At 47.0% G+C, this 21,800-nt stretch overlaps 1 protein-coding gene across 6 annotated transcripts in view; it reads right to left on the minus strand.

Moving 5' to 3' along the window:
* The window catches only part of dapk2b (death-associated protein kinase 2b), a 56,448-nt gene extending 36,676 nt beyond the window's left edge, over positions 1–19,772 (minus strand). For 4 of the 6 annotated variants that reach the window (XR_006761468.1, XR_006761465.1, XR_006761466.1 and 1 more), the window contains exons 1-2: positions 16,866–17,148; positions 2,752–2,973 (exon numbers count right to left, since the gene is read on the minus strand). Coding sequence is in view for 1 of the 6 variants with exons in the window: in XM_045705948.1 (XP_045561904.1) it covers positions 2,752–2,973; positions 16,866–16,927 (284 nt within the window). In the remaining 5 variants the exon portion in view is untranslated. Of the gene's footprint in view, positions 1–2,751; positions 2,974–16,865; positions 17,149–19,631 lie in introns of those variants that run through there. The other 2 variants (XM_045705948.1, XM_045705949.1) reach the window with 2 other exon arrangements.
* Between the last annotated feature and the right edge of the window lie 2,028 nt (positions 19,773–21,800).

A 21,800-nucleotide genomic window follows, 5' to 3' on the forward strand; every position in this document is an offset into this window, starting at 1 on the left:
ACTGTCTATCCAGGCTATAGATGGTCTATATACTGTCTATCCAGGCTATAGATGGTCTATATACTGTCTATCCAGTCTATCCAGGCTATAGATGGTCTATATACTGCCTATCCAGTCTATAGATGGTCTATATACTGTCTATCCAGTCTATCCAGTCTATAGATGGTCTATATACTGTCTATCCAGTCTATCCAGTCTATAGATGGTCTATATACTGTATATCCAGTCTATAGATGGTCTATATACTGTCTATCCAGTCTATAGATGGTCTATATACTGTCTATCCAGTCTGTCCAGTCTATAGATGGTCTATATACTGTATGTTCAGTTCTTCCTCTCTTATTAAAGAGATGGGAGACCAGACAGGCTACTTTAGGAAACATTATATTAGGCCTATAGTATAATGCTAAAATGGGGAAGAGAGAGAGAGCCATGTTATTACTAGAGATGATGGGTATGTCCTTACGAATGCTGGATTAACAGCCAAACCTATGAATTCACTTCTAATTTACTCTGTCTTCACTGGTCCTCTCTGATGGCATCTTCACTGGTCCTCTCTGATGGCATCTCCACTGGCCTCTCTGATGGCATCTCCACTGGTCCTCTCTGATGGCATCTCCACTGGCCTCTCTGATGGCATCTCCACTGGCATCTCTGATGGCATCTCCACTGGCATCTCCTCTGGCCTCTCCTCTGGCCTCTCTCATCTCTGATGGCTTCTCCTCTGGCATCTCTGATGGCATCTCCACTGGACTCTCTCTATTCTTCTGATGGCATCTCCACTGGCCTCTCCTCTGGCCTCTCTCATCTCCACTGGCCTCTCCTCTGGCCTCTCTCATCTCCACTGGCCTCTCCTCTGGCCTCTCTCATCTCCACTGGCCTCTCCTCTGGCCTCTCTCATCTCCACTGGCCTCTCTCTATTCTTCTGATGGCATCTCCACTGGCCTCTCCACTGGCCTCTCCTCTGGCCTCTCTCATCTCTGATGGCATCTCCTCTGGCCTCTCTCATCTCCTCTGGCCTCTCTCATCTGTCACGGCTCTCTTCGTCTTCTGACGATATAGCGAAATCGTCGTCTGAAAATGTAGACCAATACGCAGCGGATGTCGTGTTCATCTTTGAATTTAATTAATCGCTCACGTGAACACTATACAAAAACAATAAACAATGACAGTGCAACAGTTTTGCAGGCTATCCTAACGCAGTGCAAAAACAATCTCCCACAACAGACAAACACAAACACAGCCTCATATATGGGACTCTCAATCAAAGGCAAATAGACAACACCTGCCTTCAATTGAGAGTCCCAACCCCAATGAACCCAAACATAGAAACAGACACACTAGACTCAACATAGAATTACATAGATCCTAAACCAAAACCCGGAAATACTAAATCAAACGCCCTTTTACCAAAACACCACCCCGAACCACATAAAACAAATACCCTCTGCCACGTCCTGACCAAACTAAAATGACAATTAACCCTTATACTGGCCAGGACGTGACATCATCTCTGATGGCATCTCCTCTGGCCTCTCTCTATTCCTCTGCTCTTGAACCAGTGTACGTCCTAGAGGTATCAGTATAGTCTTATCATTTATTTTGAGCAATTTAAATATATATGTTTATATTTAAGGAAATAAGCACCTTGCTCTTTCTTGCTGGATATAAAATAAGCTACACTGTTCACAATAAACTGATGGGATGTGTCACTTCCTGACCATAGAAAGCTGTTATTTTCTATGGTAGAGTAGGTCAGGGCGTGACAGGTGGGTTTTCTAGTTTAGTTTTTCTATGTTGTCAGGTTCTAGTTTTGTATTTCTATGTTGGGGTTTTGTTTGGGATGATCTCCAATTAGAGGCAGCTGGTCCTCGTTATCTCTAATTAGAGATCATACTTAAGTAGGTGTTTTTTTTCCCACCTGGGTTTGTGAGAGATTGTCTTTGAGTTAGTGTTTGTTTCACCTCTGCGTCACGGTTTGTTGTTTTGTCATTCAGTTTATTTATATGTATCGCATCGTTTCACAGTTCAATGAAAATGTGGTACGATAATCACGCTGCACTTTGGCCCGCTCCTTCCTGCGACAGCCGTGACAGGATGTTATGAATGGGTTTTCGGGTGTGATGTGATTCACGCTGGCTGCTGAGGAAAAATGCAATAAAGGGGAATCCTCTATTCTCCCCATCGCCCAACGTTGGTGTTTACAATGAAATGTGTAACGTCAAAACGCCCAATTATTAGAATGTTTCCAAATCTCGTGAATGAATTCGATTCGATAGGAACACGTTCCGTCTAATTTGCATAAACATTGTGATAGGATAATGGATGTCAGGGTTTATCGAATCAGGATCAAATCCTCTGATATCCTCGAGCTCATTAATGATACAATGTTCATATTTGAAGATTGCCAAAAAGGCCTATCTCTTTGGTAATGACAGGAGCGACCAGGAGTGGAATGGAATGGCTGAACAGTAACCAGGAGTGGAATATAATGCCTGAACAGCGACCAGACTGTCTGGATGCCTGCCTGTGTGTGTATGTGCGTGTGTGCGTGTGTCTGTCTGTCTGTCTGTCTGTCTGTCTGTCTGTCTGTCTGTCTGTCTGTCTGTCTGTCTGTCTGTCTGTCTGTCTGTCTGTCTGTGTGTGTGTGCGTGCGTGTGTGCGTACGTGCGTGTGTGTACGTGTGTGCGTACGTGCGTGTGCGTGCCTGCTTGTGTGTGTGTGTGTGTGTGTGCGTGTCTCCTCACTCACAGTTCCAGTATGAGCACCACGTCAGTGCGGGTCTCGTAAACGTCATGCAGCGCTACGATGTTGGGATGAGTGATCAGCTGCAGGATGTCCACCTCTCTCTCGATGTCTTCTCTCCTCACTCCCCTCCTGCTGGCCCGGCTCTGACACTTCTTCACAAACTTGGCGGCGTACTCCAGACCCGAGCACTTGTCCCGGCAACGCTTCACGATGGCAAACTGACCACTGCGGGACGCAAAGAGCACACAACGAAGAGGATGACGTCATCGAATTGACGACGAAGGATGAAGAGAACACAATGATGTCAATCTCTGACCTCATCCAATAGACTGGGAATGTTTGGGACTGAGATGGTTACAGTCTGATGGTTGAACTACAGTCTGATGGTTGAACTACAGTCTGATGGTTGAACTACAGTCTGATGGCTGAACTACAGTTACAGTCTGATGGCTGAACTACAGTTACAGTCTGATGGTTGAACTACAGTTACAGTCTGATGGTTGAACTACAGTCTGATGGTTGAACTACAGTTACAGTCTGATGGTTGAACTACAGTTACAGTCTGATGGTTGAACTACAGTCTGATGGCTGAACTACAGTTACAGTCTGATGGTTGAACTACAGTTACAGTCTGATGGCTGAACTACAGTTACAGTCTGATGGTTGAACTACAGTCTGATGGCTGAACTACAGTTACAGTCTGATGGTTGAACTACAGTCTGATGGTTGAACTACAGTCTGATGGTTGAACTACAGTCTGATGGTTGAACTACAGTCTGATGGTTGAACTACAGTTACAGTCTGATGGTTGAACTACAGTCTGATGGCTGAACTACAGTTACAGTCTGATGGTTGAACTACAGTCTGATGGTTGAACTACAGTCTGATGGTTGAACTACAGTTACAGTCTGATGGTTGAACTACAGTTACAGTCTGATGGTTGAACTACAGTCTGATGGTTGAACTACAGTCTGATGGTTGAACTACAGTCTGATGGCTGAACTACAGTTACAGTCTGATGGCTGAACTACAGTTACAGTCTGATGGTTGAACAACAGTTACAGTCTGATGGTTGAACAACAGTTACAGTCTGATGGTTGAACTACAGTCTGATGGTTGAACAACAGTTACAGTCTGATGGTTGAACTACAGTTACAGTCTGATGGTTGAACTACAGTCTGATGGTTGAACAACAGTTACAGTCTGATGGTTGAACTACAGTTACAGTCTGATGGTTGAACTACAGTTACAGTCTGATGGTTGAACTACAGTTACAGTCTGATGGTTGAACTACAGTCTGATGGTTGAACAACAGTTACAGTCTGATGGTTGAACTACAGTTACAGTCTGATGGTTGAACTACAGTCTGATGGCTGAACTACAGTTACAGTCTGATGGTTGAACTACAGTCTGATGGTTGAACTACAGTCTGATGGTTGAACTACAGTCTGATGGTTGAACTACAGTCTGATGGCTGAACTACAGTTACAGTCTGATGGTTGAACTACAGTTACAGTCTGATGGTTGAACAACAGTTACAGTCTGATGGTTGAGCAACAGTTACAGTCTGATGGCTGAACTACAGTTACAGTCTGATGGTTGAACTACAGTTACAGTCTGATGGTTGAACTACAGTCTGATGGTTGAACAACAGTTACAGTCTGATGGTTGAACTACAGTCTGATGGTTGAACAACAGTTACAGTCTGATGGTTGAACAACAGTTACAGTCTGATGGTTGAACTACAGTTACAGTCTGATGGTTGAACTACAGTTACAGTCTGATGGCTGAACTACAGTTACAGTCTGATGGTTGAACAACAGTTACAGTCTGATGGTTGAACTACAGTTACAGTCTGATGGTTGAACTACAGTTACAGTCTGATGGTTGAACTACAGTCTGATGGTTGAACTACAGTCTGATGGTTGAACTACAGTCTGATGGTTGAACTACAGTCTGATGGCTGAACTACAGTTACAGTCTGATGGCTGAACTACAGTTACAGTCTGATGGTTGAACAACAGTTACAGTCTGATGGTTGAACAACAGTTACAGTCTGATGGTTGAACTACAGTTACAGTCTGATGGTTGAACAACAGTCTGATGGTTGAACTACAGTTACAGTCTGATGGTTGAACTACAGTCTGATGGTTGAACTACAGTTACAGTCTGATGGTTGAACTACAGTTACAGTCTGATGGTTGAACAACAGTTACAGTCTGATGGTTGAACTACAGTCTGATGGTTGAACTACAGTCTGATGGTTGAACTACAGTTACAGTCTGATGGTTGAACTACAGTTACAGTCTGATGGTTGAACTACAGTCTGATGGCTGAACTACAGTTACAGTCTGATGGTTGAACTACAGTTACAGTCTGATGGTTGAACTACAGTCTGATGGTTGAACTACAGTCTGATGGTTGAACTACAGTTACAGTCTGATGGTTGAACTACAGTTACAGTCTGATGGTTGAACTACAGTTACAGTCTGATGGTTGAACTACAGTCTGATGGTTGAACTACAGTCTGATGGTTGAACAACAGTTACAGTCTGAGGCAGGTAGCCTAGTGGTTAGAGGAGGCGGGTAGCCTAGTGGTTAGAGGAGGCGGGTAGCCTAGTGGTTAGAGGAGGCGGGTAGCCTAGTGGTTAGAGGAGGCGGGTAGCCTAGTGGTTAGAGGAGGCGGGTAGCCTAGTGGTTAGAGGAGGCGGGTAGCCTGGTGGTTAGAGGAGGCGGGTAGCCTGGTGGTTAGAGGAGGCAGGTAGCCTAGTGGTTAGAGGAGGAGGCGGGTAGCCTGGTGGTTAGAGGAGGTGGGTAGCCTAGTGGTTAGAGAGGCGGGTAGCCTAGTGGTTAGAGGAGGCAGGTAGCCTAGTGGTTAGAGGAGGCAGGTAGCCTGGTGGTTAGAGGAGGCAGGTAGCCTAGTGGTTAGAGGAGGCAGGTAGCCTGGTGGTTAGAGGAGGCAGGTAGCCTAGTGGTTAGAGGAGGCAGGTAGCCTGGTGGTTAGAGGAGGAGGCGGGTAGCCTAGTGGTTAGAGGAGGCAGGTAGCCTAGTGGTTAGAGGAGGCGGGTAGCCTAGTGGTTAGAGGGGGGGAGGCAGGTAGCCTAGTGGTTATAGGAGGCGGGTAGCCTAGTGGTTAGAGGAGGCAGGTAGACTAGTGGTTAGAGGAGGCAAGTAGACTAGCGGTTAGAGGAGGCGGGTAGCCTTGTGGTTAGAGGAGGCAGGTAGCCTAGTGGTTAGAGGATGCAGGTAGCCTAGTCGTTAGAGGATGCAGGTAGCCTAGCGGTTAAAGCGTTGGACTTGTAACCGAAAGGTAGCAAAATCAAATCCCAGAGCTGACAAGGTAAAAATCTGTCGTTCTGCCACTGAACAAGACAGTTAACCCACTGTTCCTAGGCCGTCATTGAAAATAAGAATGTGTTCTTTAACTGACTTGCCTGGTAAAATAAAAATACACATTTGAGATGCCTTGCTGCAGCTAGGGGGTTAGCCAGATCGTTGAAATCTAACTCAGTGTCTAACACCAGCGTGTAATTCAGGGTTCAGTTCACGACTAGAGAGCTGTATCAACGTGACCAGATCAGATCTGTAGCGACGTGACCAGATCAGATCTGAAGCAACGTGACCAGATCAGATCTGTAGCAACATGACCAGATCAGATCTGTAGCGATGTGATCAGATCTGTAGCAACGTGACCGGATCAGATCTGAAGCAACGTGACCAGATCAGATCTGTAGCAACATGACCAGATCAGATCTGTAGCAACGTGACCGGATCAGATCTGTAGCAACGTGACCAGATCAGATCTGTACCAACGTGACCGGATCAGATCTGTAGCAACGTGACCAGATCAGATCTGAAGCAACGTGACCGGATCAGATCTGAAGCAACGTGACCGGATCAGATCTGTAACGACTACAGATCTTTACTCTAGCAACACGTACCAGTCTGCTTCATGCCAAGCCACTTTCCCATCTTACTAACTAACAAAGTCGCTGGCAGAGTGCAGCTTTCTGCCTCTTCTCTCTCTCTCTGTCTCTCTCCCAGAAAGCCATGGGGCAACCACACTGAGACATTCAGGGGGACAATTTCACAAGCAAAGATGACCTCTTTCCCTGCTTGGCTGGGAACTACTTACGACGATAAAAGAACACAGACTTAAGAGTTTGGGAGGAAGTCCGAAGTTTGGCTTGTGTCAGATGGGAGCAGAGTACAGCCAGAGAACTCTTCTCCCACTCCCATCAAATGTTCTGCCAAATATCTGAACCACCCCTCGTACTCCCAAATCTCCAGAATAGGTCACAACAGACTTATTGTTCTCGTATGTGTTTGTTGTGAACGGTCCCGGGACGTAGCTACCGCGGCTTGGCCTATCGACGTTCAGTGAGGGTTGATTTTGAAATCATCAGCTTCTTTATTGAACATTCGTTCCTATTTGACTGATTTGTGTCTAGGATTTGTTTTACTGCAGGGCTCAAAGAGACCTGGGTCTCAATACGACTCCCTGTTAAATAAAATAAAGGTTAAATAAACAGTCTACCTAACATGTACCTACTTACTGGGCGTCAGGGAGAGAGACTGTGGTTCACGTAGAATGTGTAAACATGTCCCCATTGACAGGGTGGATTACAACACAGCAGCAATAAAGGACAGACTGCATTTCTCAACACGTAGCCTAACACAGAGCCTAACACAGAGCCTAACACGTAGCCTAACACACAGCCTAACACAGAGCCTAACACGCAGCCTAACACGTAGCCTAACACAGAGCCTAACACGCAGCCTAACACGTAGCCTAACACGTAGCCTAACACGCAGCCTAACACGTAGCCTAACACGTAGCCTAACACGTAGCCTAACACAGAGCCTAACACAGAGCCTAACACAGAGCCTAACACGTAGCCTAACACGTAGCCTAACACGTAGCCTAACACAGAGCCTAACACAGAGCCTAACACAGAGCCTAACACGTAGCCTAACACACAGCCTAACACAGAGCCTAACACGTAGCCTAACACGTAGCCTAACACAGAGCCTAACACGTAGCCTAACACAGAGCCTAACACAGAGCCTAACACGTAGCCTAACACGTAGCCTAACACAGAGCCTAACACAGAGCCTAACACAGAGCCTAACACATAGCCTAACACAGAGCCTAACACGTAGCCTAACACAGAGCCTAACACGCAGCCTAACACGTAGCCTAACACGTAGCCTAACACAGAGCCTAACACAGAGCCTAACACAGAGCCTAACACAGAGCCTAACACGTAGCCTAACACAGAGCCTAACACAGAGCCTAACACGTAGCCTAACACGTAGCCTAACACAGAGCCTAACACCGCTGGTATGTTGATGGAATGAAAGAAAGGGGTGGATATACATGTTCCCTAGTGATTTGTCACCCAGTTAAATACAGGGTAAATACGACGTCAGGGTGCGACGACGATCACTGTATTCTGTTACCATCCTGACGGGCTGCTGACTAAGCCTGCTGGCTGCTGCCACTCCTGTCCTGCTTGCATCATGCTTGCTGCAGTGTCCTGTCCTGCTTGCATCATGCTTGCTGCAGTGTCCTGTCCTGCTTGCATCATGCCTGCTGCAGTGTCCTATCATGCCTGCTGCAGTGTCCTGTCCTGTCCTGCTTGCATCATGCCTGCTGCAGTGTCCTGTCCTGTCCTGCTTGCTGCAGTGTCCTGTCCTGCTTGCATCATGCCTGCTGCAGTGTCCTATCATGCCTGCTGCAGTGTCCTGTCCTGTCCTGCTTGCATCATGCCTGCTGCAGTGTCCTGTCCTGTGCTCATGCCTGCTGCAGTGTCCTGTCCTGCTTGCTGCAGGTCCTGCCTGCTGCAGTGTCCTGTCCTGCTTGCATCATGCTTGCTGCAGTGTCCTGTCCTGCTTGCATCATGCCTGCTGCAGTGTCCTATCATGCCTGCTGCAGTGTCCTGTCCTGTCCTGCTTGCATCATGCCTGCTGCAGTGTCCTGTCCTGTCCTGCTTGCTGCAGTGTCCTGTCCTGCTTGCATCATGCCTGCTGCAGTGTCCTGTCCTGCTTGCATCATGCCTGCTGCAGTGTCCTGTCCTGTCCTGCTTGCATCATGCCTGCTGCAGTGTCCTGTCCTGTTTGCATCATGCCTGCTGCAGTGTCCTGTCCTGCTTGCTGCAGTGTCCTGTCCTGCCTGCTGCAGTGTCCTGTCCTGCTTGCATCATGCCTAATGGCCAGCCACTCTGTGATGTGCCACAGGGGCCCGTGTTAGGCCTGCTCATGCCATGTTCATTCCGTGTTACACAAGACATTAGCTCCGTCTTTACTCACTTAGGAAACGCTGTCTAGTGGTCAAGTTAAATACAGGACTATTATTTACATTATCATCAGCCTGATGAGGACTTTGACGATAGGCTTAACCAGCTCTGATAGCATAACACTCCTTGTCCCCGACTGCTTCATAATTAAACCTGTCCCCTGGTCCCTAGTGTCAAAACCGTAGAAATCACCACACGTCCACGTTGGACAACATGCAGCGCTGTGTTACCTCACGTTGACTCTAACGGAGGATTACAAAGAAGAGCTCTTTATTGAACATTGTTGAAACGGGTAAAGAAGAAGAGCTCTTTATTGAACATTGTTGAAACGGGTAAAGTTGATGTAATCACTCAGGACCACATCCTCTCTAGTCAACCCTCACAGTTTAGCCAATGGGAAGAGACTTGTGTCACTGTGTAAATGTCTCAGTCTCTGTCTAGTGTAAATGTACACATGCAGAGCATTCGGAAAGTATTCAGACCCCTTCACCTTTTCCACATTTTGTTATGTTACAGCCTTATTCAAAAATTGATTAAATTATTTTCCTAATCAATCTACACACAATACCTTATTACATTTACATTCATCATCATTGAGATGTCTCTACAACTTGATTGGAGTCCACCTGTGGTAAATTCCATTGATTGGACATGAATTTGGAAAGGCACACACCTGTCTATATAAGGTCCCACATTTGACAGTGCAAAAACCAAGCCATGAGGTCGAAGGAATTGTCCGTAGAGCTCCGGGACAGGATTGTGTCGAGGAACAGATCTGGGGAAGGGTACCAAAACATTTCTGCAGCATTGAAGGTCCCCAAGAACACAGTGGCCTCCATCATTCTGAAATGGAAGAAGTTTGGAACCACCAAGACTCTTCCTAGAGCTGGCCGCCCGGCCAAACTGAGCAATCGGGGGAGAAGGGCCTTGGTCAGGGAGGTGACCAAGAATCCGATGGTCACTCTGACAGAGCTCCAGAGTTCCTCTGTGGAGATGGGAGAACCTTCCAGAAGGACAGTGCAGTAAGTAAGGCTGGACTAGTGAACTAGCAGTGTAGTAAGGCTGGACTAGTGAACCAGCAGGGCAGTAAGGCTGGACTAGTGGACCAGCAGGGCAGTAAGGCTGGACTAGTGAACCAGCAGGGCAGTAAGGCTGGACTAGTGAACCAGCAGGGCAGTAAGGCTGGACTAGTGGACCAGCAGGGCAGTAAGGCTGGACTAGTGAACCAGCAGGGCAGTAAGTCTGCAGTGAGGCTGGACTAGTGAATCAGCAGGGCAGTAAGGCTGGACTAGTGAACCAGCAGGGCAGTAAGGCTGGACTAGTGAACCAGCAGGGCAGTAAGTCTGCAGTAAGGCTGGACTAGTGAATCAGCAGGGCAGTAAGGCTGGACTAGTGAACCAGCAGGGCAGTAAGGCTGGACTAGTGAACCAGCAGGGCAGTGAGGCTGGACTAGTGAACCAGCAGGGCAGTAAGGCTGGACTAGTGAACCAGCAGGGCAGTGAGGCTGGACTAGTGAACCAGCAGGGCAGTAAGGCTGGACTAGTGAACCAGCAGTGTAGTGAGGCTGGACTAGTGAACCAGCAGGGCAGTAAGGCTGGACTAGTGAACCAGCAGGGCAGTAAGTCTGCAGTAAGGCTGGACTAGTGAATCAGCAGGGCAGTAAGGCTGGACTAGTGAACCAGCAGGGCAGTAAGTCTGCAGTAAGGCTGGACTAGTGAATCAGCAGGGCAGTAAGGCTGGACTAGTGAACCAGCAGGGCAGTAAGGCTGGACTAGTGAATCAGCAGGGCAGTAAGGCTGGACTAGTGAACCAGCAGGGCAGTAAGGCTGGACTAGTGAACCAGCAGGGCAGTAAGGCTGGACTAGTGAACCAGCAGGGCAGTAAGGCTGGACTAGTGAACCAGCAGGGCAGTGAGGCTGGACTAGTGAACCAGCAGGGCAGTAAGGCTGGACTAGTGAACCAGCAGGGCAGTAAGGCTGGACTAGTGAACCAGCAGGGCAGTAAGGCTGGACTAGTGAACCAGCAGGGCAGTAAGGCTGGACTAGTGAACCAGCAGGGCAGTAAGGCTGGACTAGTGAACCAGCAGGGCAGTAAGGCTGGACTAGTGAACCAGCAGGGCAGTAAGGCTGGACTAGTGAACCAGCAGGGCAGTAAGGCTGGACTAGTGAACCAGCAGTGTAGTGAGGCTGGACTAGTGAACCAGCAGTGAATCAAATGTAACGGAGTCCATTGCCCGTGTTGTGAAAAGTTCCTGTTCATACAAGGATTTGTACATTGCTAGACATGACTGGCTTGTTGACCTGATAGCCAGCGAGATGAGACCTCACCTACAGCACACATGCATGAACATTGTTGTCTAAGGGGAAGCTGGTGTAATGTTGATGATGATGCGTTTTCCTGTGAGCCAAATACACCAGATATTGTTGTTGATAGAGGGGAGGTGCTCATTGGATGGCTACATGCAGCAGGCCTTTCCCTGGAAGCTGCTTAAGTACCAGCCCCTCGTGGCACGCTGGGACATCCACGGGTCTAGGTGTAAGCCGGGGGCGCCGTTATTCGGTAGTCTCGACCACGTACACAGCCTTGTAGTGTGTAGCCTGACAGAAACTAGGGCAAAGCAGTAGGCTGGGTACAGCTCTGTTTCAGCTGTGGTGGGACTAGAGCAAAGCAGTAGGCTAGGTACTGCTCTGTTTCAGCTGTGGTGGGACTAGAACAAAGCAGTAGGCTAGGTACAGCTCTGTTTCAGCTGTGGTGGGACTAGAACAAAGCAGTAGGCTAGGTACTGCTCTGTTTCAGCTGTGGTGGGACTAGAACAAAGCAGTAGGCTAGGTACTGCTCTGTTTCAGCTGTGGTGGGACTAGAACAAAGCAGTAGGCTAGGTACAGCTCTGTTTCAGCTGTGGTGGGACTAGAACAAAGCAGTAGGCTAGGTACTGCTCTGTTTCAGCTGTGGTGGGACTAGAACAAAGCAGTAGGCTAGGTACTGCTCTGTTTCAGCTGTGGTGGGACTAGAACAAAGCAGTAGGCTAGGTACTGCTCTGTTTCAGCTGTGGTGGGACTGGGGCAAAGCAGTAGGCTAGGTACTGCTCTGTTTCAGCTGTGGTGGGACTAGAACAAAGCAGTAGGCTAGGTACTGCTCTGTTTCAGCTGTGGTGGGACTAGAACAAAGCAGTAGGCTAAGTACAGCTCTGTTTCAGCTGTGGTGGGACTAGAGCAAAGCAGTAGGCTGGGTACAGCTCTGTTTCAGCTGTGGTGGGACTAGAACAAAGCAGTAGGCTAGGTACTGCTCTGTTTCAGCTGTGGTGGGACTAGAACAAAGCAGTAGGCTAGGTACTGCTCTGTTTCAGCTGTGGTGGGACTAGAACAAAGCAGTAGGCTAGGTACAGCTCTGTTTCAGCTGTGGTGGGACTAGAACAAAGCAGTAGGCTAGGTACTGCTCTGTTTCAGCTGTGGTGGGACTAGAACATAGCAGTAGGCTAGGTACAGCTCTGTTTCAGCTGTCGTGGGACTAGAACAAAGCAGTAGGCTAGGTACTGCTCTGTTTCAGCTGTGGTAGGACTAGAACAAAGCAGTAGGCTAGGTACTGCTCTGTTTCAGCTGTCGTGGGACTGGGGCAAAGCAGTAGGCTAGGTACAGCTCTGTTTCAGCTGTGGTGGGACTAGAACAAAGCAGTAGGCTAGGTACTGCTCTGTTTCAGCTGTGGTGGGACTAGAACAAAGCAGTAGGCTAGGTACTGCTCTGTTTCAGCTGTGGTGGGACTAGAACAAAGCAGTAGGCTAGGTACTGCTCTGTTTCAGCTGTGGTGGGACTGGGGCAAAGCAGTAGGCTAGGTACTGCTCTGTTTCAGCTGTGGTGCGACTAGAGCAAAGCAGTAGGCTAGGTACTGCTCTGTTTCAGCTGTGGTGGGACTAGAACAAAGCAGTAGGCTAGGTACAGCTCTGTTTCAGCTGTGGTGGGACTAGAGCAAAGCAGTAGACTAGGTACAGCTCTGTTTCAGCTGTGGTGGGACTAGAACAAAGCAGTAGGCTAGGTACTGCTCTGTTTCAGCTGTGGTGGGACTAGAACAAAGCAGTAGGCTAGGTACAGCTCTGTTTCAGCTGTGGTGGGACTAGAGCAAAGCAGTAGGCTAGGTACTGCTCTGTTTCAGCTGTGGTGGGACTAGAACAAAGCAGTAGGCTAGGTACAGCTCTGTTTCAGCTCTGGTGGGACTGGGGCAAAGCAGTAGGATAGGTACTGCTCTGTTTCAGCTGTGGTGGGACTAGAACAAAGCAGTAGGCTAGGTACTGCTCTGTTTCAGCTGTGGTGGGACTAGAACAAAGCAGTAGGCTAGGTACTGCTCTGTTTCAGCTGTGGTGGGACTAGAACAAAGCAGTAGGCTAGGTACTGCTCTGTTTCAGCTGTCGTGGGACTGGGGCAAAGCAGTAGGCTAGGTACAGCTCTGTTTCAGCTGTGGTGGGACTAGAACAAAGCAGTAGGCTAGGTACTGCTCTGTTTCAGCTGTGGTGGGACTAGAACAAAGCAGTAGGCTAGGTACAGCTCTGTTTCAGCTGTGGTGGGACTAGAACAAAGCAGTAGGCTAGGTACTGCTCTGTTTCAGCTGTGGTGGGACTAGAACAAAGCAGTAGGCTAGGTACTGCTCTGTTTCAGCTGTGGTGGGACTAGAACAAAGCAGTAGGCTAGGTACAGCTCTGTTTCAGCTGTGGTGGGACTAGAACAAAGCAGTAGGCTAGGTACTGCTCTGTTTCAGCTGTGGTGGGACTAGAACAAAGCAGTAGGCTAGGTACTGCTCTGTTTCAGCTGTGGTGGGACTAGAACAAAGCAGTAGGCTAGGTACTGCTCTGTTTCAGCTGTGGTGGGACTAGAACAAAGCAGTAGGCTAGGTACTGCTCTGTTTCAGCTGTGGTGGGACTAGAACAAAGCAGTAGGCTAGGTACTGCTCTGTTTCAGCTGTGGTGGGACTAGAACAAAGCAGTAGGCTAGGTACAGCTCTGTTTCAGCTGTCGTGGGCAGCCTAGCTGTTTAAGGAAGGAGGTGCTTTCTGTACCCTTGAGTGCCATGCAGACGGGGATCTTTGAAATGTTGGGATTTTTTGTTGTTGTTGTTGTAAATTTGATATGTGGATTCAAATAAAGCATTTAGTGTGTGTGTGTTATATGTTGTGTGAATTAAAGTGTCTTGTCTCGTCCAGTAGTCTGCATATTATATACAGTAGTTGGTACACCTCCCCAATCTCGGATTGTTCTAGGGGTCTTTTGCCAGAGGTTACATGTAGGCTGATGATCTGAATGGTGCATGGTGTTGTGTACTTCTCTGAAGGACAGTGATCTGTCCGACCCTGGACTAGTAGAAGGTTTGATATGTGTTGCTCTGGTCAGCTTCTTCAAAATTGCTGATTTGACATCCTTGATTGAAGCCTCTCTTTTTATTTATTTTAATTTTTTGGGGGGGGAGAGAAAGGGACGTGGTTGCAAATAACCCTTTTTTTATATATATATATATATATATGTGCCCTCGTTTGGTATTAAATATTACATTTGTAACTGGTAAGATCTGCAAACAGGCGTTCACGGTTCGGTCCCGTCTTCAAACATTTGAAAGGTTCCTTATCTTTCTCCGTCTGGACGTCTGGTGGGTAAACCATTTCCATAGTAACGCTGGCGATGTTAGCTTCAACGTTCTAATAGGAGGTTAGCCTTTTCCAAAACAGCGTTGTTTTTCTTGTATTATAGTCTTTAGAGAACTGCTTTACTTTGATGTCCTTTATCTTCTGTCTTTCTATTGTGTTGTTAACTAGCTAGTGTTTTTTGTTGTTAGCTAACTATCTTCTTTTAGGAGAGCCCCTAGTAACTGCTTAACAATCTAGCTAGCTAAGCTAACTGCACAATCTTTTATAGGCCTATCTTCTTCATTTGTTGCTTGTTTTGTCTCACATTCAGTCTTGCAGTTTTCTTCCCCCCCCCCGATGTACTTCACTCTAAAAACCATGTTTATATTTGTAGGAGCTGATTTTTTTTCAGCAGCTGCTGCTCAAGTTGGGACTCTTCTCTCCAGTTCAATTCAAGGGCTTTATTGGCATGGGATACATATATGTTAACATCTCCAAAGCAAGTGATCTGTCTCTCTCTCTCTCTCTCTCTCTCTTTCTTTCTTTCTTTCTTTCTTTCTAATCTATCTGTTTCTCTCTCTCTGACCACTCTCTCTCCACCCCTCTTTCCCTATGATCTCTCTCTCTGACCATCTCCCTCTCTTTCCCCCCTCTCTCTCCTCCCTCTCTCTCTTTCCCCCCTCTCTCTCTCTCTAATGACTGATACAGCAGCTGCTGAGGTGTTGAGGAAACTCACAGACACACACACACACACACACACAGTCCTTCCTCTTTCATTTCAGTTGTCTGAGGCTTCCCAACCCAGTCTTGTTGCTGTCCTTATGTCTATGCGGTTCAAGACACATACACATGCAAATCTAACCACTCGTGAAGTCTGGTGTGTCCTTAAACAGTCCCTATTGAACACAACGAAGCCATCTCCCCAGTAACCTGCATTCAATTAGAGAGCAAGAGCCATCTGAACTGAACCCAGTGTTATTAACGAGAACAAAGTCAACTCCTAGCATGTTGTGTCACAGAAAAATACCAGAACAGGAAGTTACTATAGTGTGGTAGACCACAGATCATATTTCAGGTCCTGTTGGGCTATGTAGAAGTGCTGTTGGCCACCTTCTCATGGAACTGTCCGTCTGGCCCGCACGTGACTTAATGAACTTCCTGCTGAACACATTCCTAACCTCCTTTTTGAATTATTGTATACTTCCCTAGATGTTTTCTATAACAGCAGTTCCTTTACTGGGAGGATAGTTTGCCTATAGGTGCCCGTTGAGGGGACTGTTTTGAGCCACAGACTGGATTTCTACGGGTTAATTTCCACATTGGCTGAAAATAGACTAACCGAAGACAGAAAGTTGAATAACGTGGCAATAAACAGTTTGGGAAATCACCTTAATTAATATCTCCATTATCCTGCCCTACGGTTAACTCCATTATCATATAGTATGTTTATCTCCATTATCCTGCCCTACAGTTATCTCCATTATCCTGCCCTACGGTTATCTCCATTATCATATAGTATGTTTATCTCCATTATCCTGCCCTACATTTATCTCCATTATCCTGCCCTACATTTATCTCCATTATCATATAGTATGTTTATCTCCATTATCCTGCCCTACATTTATCTCCATTATCATATAGTACGGTTTCTCCATTATCACATAGTATGTTTATCTCCATTACAGTATCCTATCCTATGGCTATCTCCATTATCATATAGTATGTTTATCTCCATTATCACATAGTATGTTTATCTCCATTATCCTGTCCTACGGTTATCTCCATTATCATATAGTATGTTTATCTCCATTATCACATAGTATGTTTATCTCCATTATCCTGTCCTACGGTTATCTCCATTATCATATAGTATGTTTATCATATAGTATGTTTATCTCCATTACAGTATCCTATCCTACATTTAACTCTTGCTGTAAACTGTAACTAGCTCCTGTCCTATACACATCAACAAGCCAGCTGTTACAGCACAACCCCAGGATCAGGCAGGCTGGCCAGTCACCATGTGGGACGATTAACACTGAGAAGGAGTCATAATAAAGACTAAATACACAACACTGATCTTAGAGCTAAATAAGATGTATATAACAGCTCACAGTAATGACATACGGCCTATAATACATTATAATCTACATACACGGAGCATAGAGCTACATAACAGGTCTATAAGAACTCATTAAACAGTAACACGCTCACCTCCCCAGCTCTTCACCAATCTCATAGAAGTCCTCTACTTTCTGTTGCTTGAAAACAGCCATGCCCAAATGTCCTCATCGAGGGTCGATACGTCCTCGGCAACGATAAACATGTAACTCTGTCTTCAGTCTGAGTGACACACAACGAGAGAGAGAGAGAGAGAATTGCCTGATCAGTTCTGAGCGACACGAGAGAGAATGAGAGCCAGCGCAGCAATGCACCGACGAGCGATTGTGAGATGAGGACTGACACCTCTACCCACATGTCCCAGCTTGCTGCGCTACATTCCAGCTCAAACAAAAAGGAAGTCCATGTGTTTCATAAGCCAGGATAGGATCCTTCTGAGGGCTGAGCCAGGAGAGGATCCTTCTGAGGGCTGAGCCAGGATAGGATCCTTCTGAGGCTGAGCCAGGATAGGATCCTTCTGAGGGCTGAGCCAGGATCCTTCTGAGGCTGAGCCAGGATAGGATCCTTCTGAGGGCTGAGCCAGGATAGGATCCTTCTGAGGCTGAGCCAGGATAGGATCCTTCTGAGGCTGAGCCAGGATCCTTCTGAGGGCTGAGCCAGGATAGGATCCTTCTGAGGCTGAGCCAGGATCCTTCTGAGGGCTGAGCCAGGATAGGATCCTTCTGAGGGCTGAGCCAGGATAGGATCCTTCTGAGGCTGAGCCAGGAGAGGATCCTTCTGAGGGCTGAGCCAGGATAGGATCCTTCTGAGGGCTGAGCCAGGATAGGATCCTTCTGAGGCTGAGCCAGGATCCTTCTGAGGGCTGAGCCAGGATAGGATCCTTCTGAGGCTGAGCCAGGATCCTTCTGAGGCTGAGCCAGGATAGGATCATTCTGAGGGCTGAGCCAGGATAGGATCATTCTGAGGCTGAGCCAGGATAGGATCATTCTGAGGCTGAGCCAGGATAGGATCCTTCTGAGGGCTGAGCCAGGATAGGATCCTTCTGAGGCTGAGCCAGGATCCTTCTGAGGCTGAGCCAGGATAGGATCATTCTGAGGCTGAGCCAGGATAGGATCCTTCTGAGGGCTGAGCCAGGATAGGATCCTTCTGAGGGCTGAGCCAGGATAGGATCCTTCTGAGGGCTGAGCCAGGATAGGATCCTTCTGAGGGCTGAGCCAGGATAGGATCCTTCTGAGGGCTGAGCCAGGATAGGATCCTTCTGAGGCTGAGCCAGGATAGGATCATTCTGAGGGCTGAGCCAGGATAGGATCCTTCTGAGGGCTGAGCCAGGAGGCTGAGCCAGGAGGCTGAGCCTAACACTACAGGCCAATGGGCATGACTATGGCCTTGGAGAAAAAAACTATTAGGCAGCAAAAGGCACCCTATGGGTCTCCCTATAGACCTATGGGTCTCCCTGTGGGCCTCCCTATAGACCTATGGGTCTCCCTGTGGGCCTCCCTATAGACCTATGGGTCTCCCTATGGGTCTCCCTGTGGGCCTCCCTATAGACCTATGGGCCTCCCTATGGGTCCTATGGGTCTCCCTATGGGTCTCCCTGTGGGCCTCCCTATGGGTCTCCCTATGGGTCTCCCTGTGGGCCTCTATGGGCCTCCCTATGGGCCTCCGTATGGGCCCTATGGGTCTCCCTATGGGTCTCCCTATGGGTCCTATGGGCCCTATGGGCCTCCCTATGTGTCCTATGGGCCTCCTGGGTCTCCCTATGGGCCTCCCTATGGGCCTCCCTATGGGCCCTATGGGTCTCTCTATGGGACTCCCTATGGGTCCTATGGGTCTCCCTATGGGTCTCCCTATGGGTCTCCCTATGGGTCTCCCTATGGGTCTCCCTGTGGGTCTCCCTATGGGCCTCCTGGGTCTCCCTATGGGACTCCCTATGTGTCTCCCTATGGGTCCTATGGGCCTCCCTATGGGTCTCCCTATGTGTCTCCCTATGGGTCTCCCTGTGGGTCTCCCTGTGGGTCTCCCTATGGGCCTCCTGGGTCTCCCTATGGGCCTCCCTATGGGTCTCTCTATGGGTCTCCCTATGGGTCTCCCTGTGGGTCTCCCTATGGGTCTCTCTATGGGTCTCCCTACGGGCCTCCCTATGGGACTCCCTATGGGTCTCCTATGGGTCTCCCTATGGGTCTCCCTGTGGGTCTCCCTATGGGTCTCTCTATGGGTCTCCCTATGGGTCTCCCTACGGGCCTCCCTATGGGTCTCCCTATGGGTCTCTCTATGGGCCTCCCTATGGGTCCTATGGGTCTCCCTATGGGTCTCCCTATGGGTCTCCCTATGGGCCTCCCTATGGGTCTCCCTATGGGCCTCCCTATGGGTCCCCCTATGGGTCCTATGGGCCTCCTGGGTCTCCCTATGGGTCACCCTATGGGTCCTGGTCAAAGGTAGTGTACTACATAAGGAATAGTGTCCCAGTCTGCCTTTCTTTCACAACATTTTAGTCAAGGAGCCTAGCAACACTAAGCCTGAATACCACTGTGGGTAATACAGGGCTTCAGTAATAGGCAAATTACAACACAAAGCCTGAATTTGAATGCCAAATTAACAGCATTAACAAGGATCAAACCTGAATATTCAAAAGCAAAAAAAAAAAGTAGTTTTACAGAAGATTGAACACGTCAAACTATAATCATGACCATTTGAAAGAATAATGAATGATTTTCAAGTTGCCTTCAAGAGTTGAACAAACGTTCTGCACCCATGTATCAATAAGGGCTGAAACAACATGACAGCGTTGAAGGGACAGTTTCAGAACAAATGTAACAACTACACTGGGCAAGCGAATAACAAAGGACTTGATGTTCTTACCTTATATGATATCAAAAGTAAATATCTGGTCTTATTGCTGTAGTAAAGTCATACTTCTCCTGTCTGTGACTCTTGACTGCAGTGTTTTCAGTGTGTTGTGACTGTCCCCTTCTAAGCACAGACACAGACTGGTCTGTCGCTCTGAGACACACACACACACACACACACACACACACGTATAAGTCTGAAAAGGATGCCATCTGTTGGCTACACACGAAACAGCACCTGTGACATTGAGGAAACCCCACACTGTGTGGGAGGGTTTGAGGAAAAACAGAATGTCTTGAAATGTTCTTCTACTTTTTATTTTTTATTTTATTTTAGATAAGCGTTAGTGGTTTCTGAAAAGGTCATTGGTGTTGATTGTAGGCTATACATTCATATGCCTTTTCCTGTCACTACAGACAGACACATAATGTTCCAACACAAGCAAAGTGTGAGTGAAACCAGCTGGCTAGAGAATGTGGCCATAGGAAATCTAAATCAAATCCAATTTTATTTTGGCACATTCTTTGTAAACAACAGGAGTAGAGTGACGACAAAACTCAATGCAGAGTTAACATCAAAATAAATATACAGTGAATAACAATAACGAGCAAAAGTAACATGGCTATACTCAGTACTGGTACTTCCTGTATATAGCCATGTTATTACCTGGTACTTCCTGTATATAGCCATGTTACTACCTGGTACTTCCTGTATATAGCCATGTTATTACCTGGTACTTCCTGTATATAGCCATGTTATTACCTGGTACTTCCTGTATATAGCCATGTTATTACCTGGTACTTCCTGTATATAGCCATGTTATTACCTGGTACTTCCTTGTATATAGCCATGTTATTACCTGGTACTTCCTGTATATAGCCATGTTATTACCTGGTACTTCCTGTATATAGCCATGTTATTACCTGGTACTTCCTGTATATAGCCATGTTACTACCTGGTACTTCCTGTATATAGCCATGTTATTACCTGGTACTCCGTGTATATAGCCATGTTATTACCTGGTACTTCCTGTATATAGCCATGTTATTACCTGGTACTCCCTGTATATAGCCATGTTATTACCTGGTACTCCCTGTATATAGCCATGTTATTACCTGGTACTTCCTGTATATAGCCATGTTATTACCTGGTACTTCCTGTATATAGCCATGTTATTACCTGGTACTTCCTGTATATAGCCATGTTACTACCTGGTACTTCCTGTATATAGCCATGTTATTACCTGGTACTCCCTGTATATAACCATGTTATTACCTGGTACTCCCTGTATATAACCATGTTATTACCTGGTACTCCCTGTATATAGCCATGTTATTACCTGGTACTTCCTGTATATAGCCATGTTATTACCTGGTACTCCTGTATATAGCCATGTTATTACCTGGTACTCCCTGTATATAGCCATGTTATTACCTGGTACTCCCTGTATATAGCCATGTTATTACCTGGTACTCCCTGTATATAGCCATGTTATTACCTGGTACTCCCTGTATATAGCCATGTTATTACCTGGTACTCCCTGTGTATATAGCCATGTTATTACCTGGTACTCCCTGTATGTATATAGCCATGTTATTACCTGGTACTCCCTGTATGTATATAGCCATGTTATTACCTGGTACTCCCTGTATATAGCCATGTTATTACCTGGTACTCCCTGTATATAGCCATGTTATTACCTGGTACTCCCTGTATGTATATAGCCATGTTATTACCTGGTACTCCCTGTATATAGCCATGTTATTACCTGGTACTCCCTGTATGTATATAGCCATGTTATTACCTGGTACTCCCTGTATATAGCCATGTTATTACCTGGTACTCCCTGTATATAGCCATGTTATTACCTGGTACTCCCTGTATATAGCCATATTACCTGGTACTCCCTGTATATAGCCATGTTATTACCTGGTACTTCCTGTATATAGCCATGTTATTACCTGGTACTCCCTGTATATAACCATGTTATTACCTGGTACTCCCTGTATATAGCGATGTTATTACCTGGTACTCCCTGTATATAGCGATGTTATTACCTGGTACTCCCTGTATGTATATAGCCATGTTATTACCTGGTACTCCCTGTATGTATATAGCCATGTTATTACCTGGTACTCCCTGTATATAGCCATGTTATTACCTGGTACTCCCTGTATATAG

This window comes from Salmo salar, chromosome ssa23 (assembly GCF_905237065.1).
Source record: "Salmo salar chromosome ssa23, Ssal_v3.1, whole genome shotgun sequence".
In the NCBI taxonomy this organism is placed as follows: Eukaryota; Metazoa; Chordata; class Actinopteri; order Salmoniformes; family Salmonidae; genus Salmo; species Salmo salar.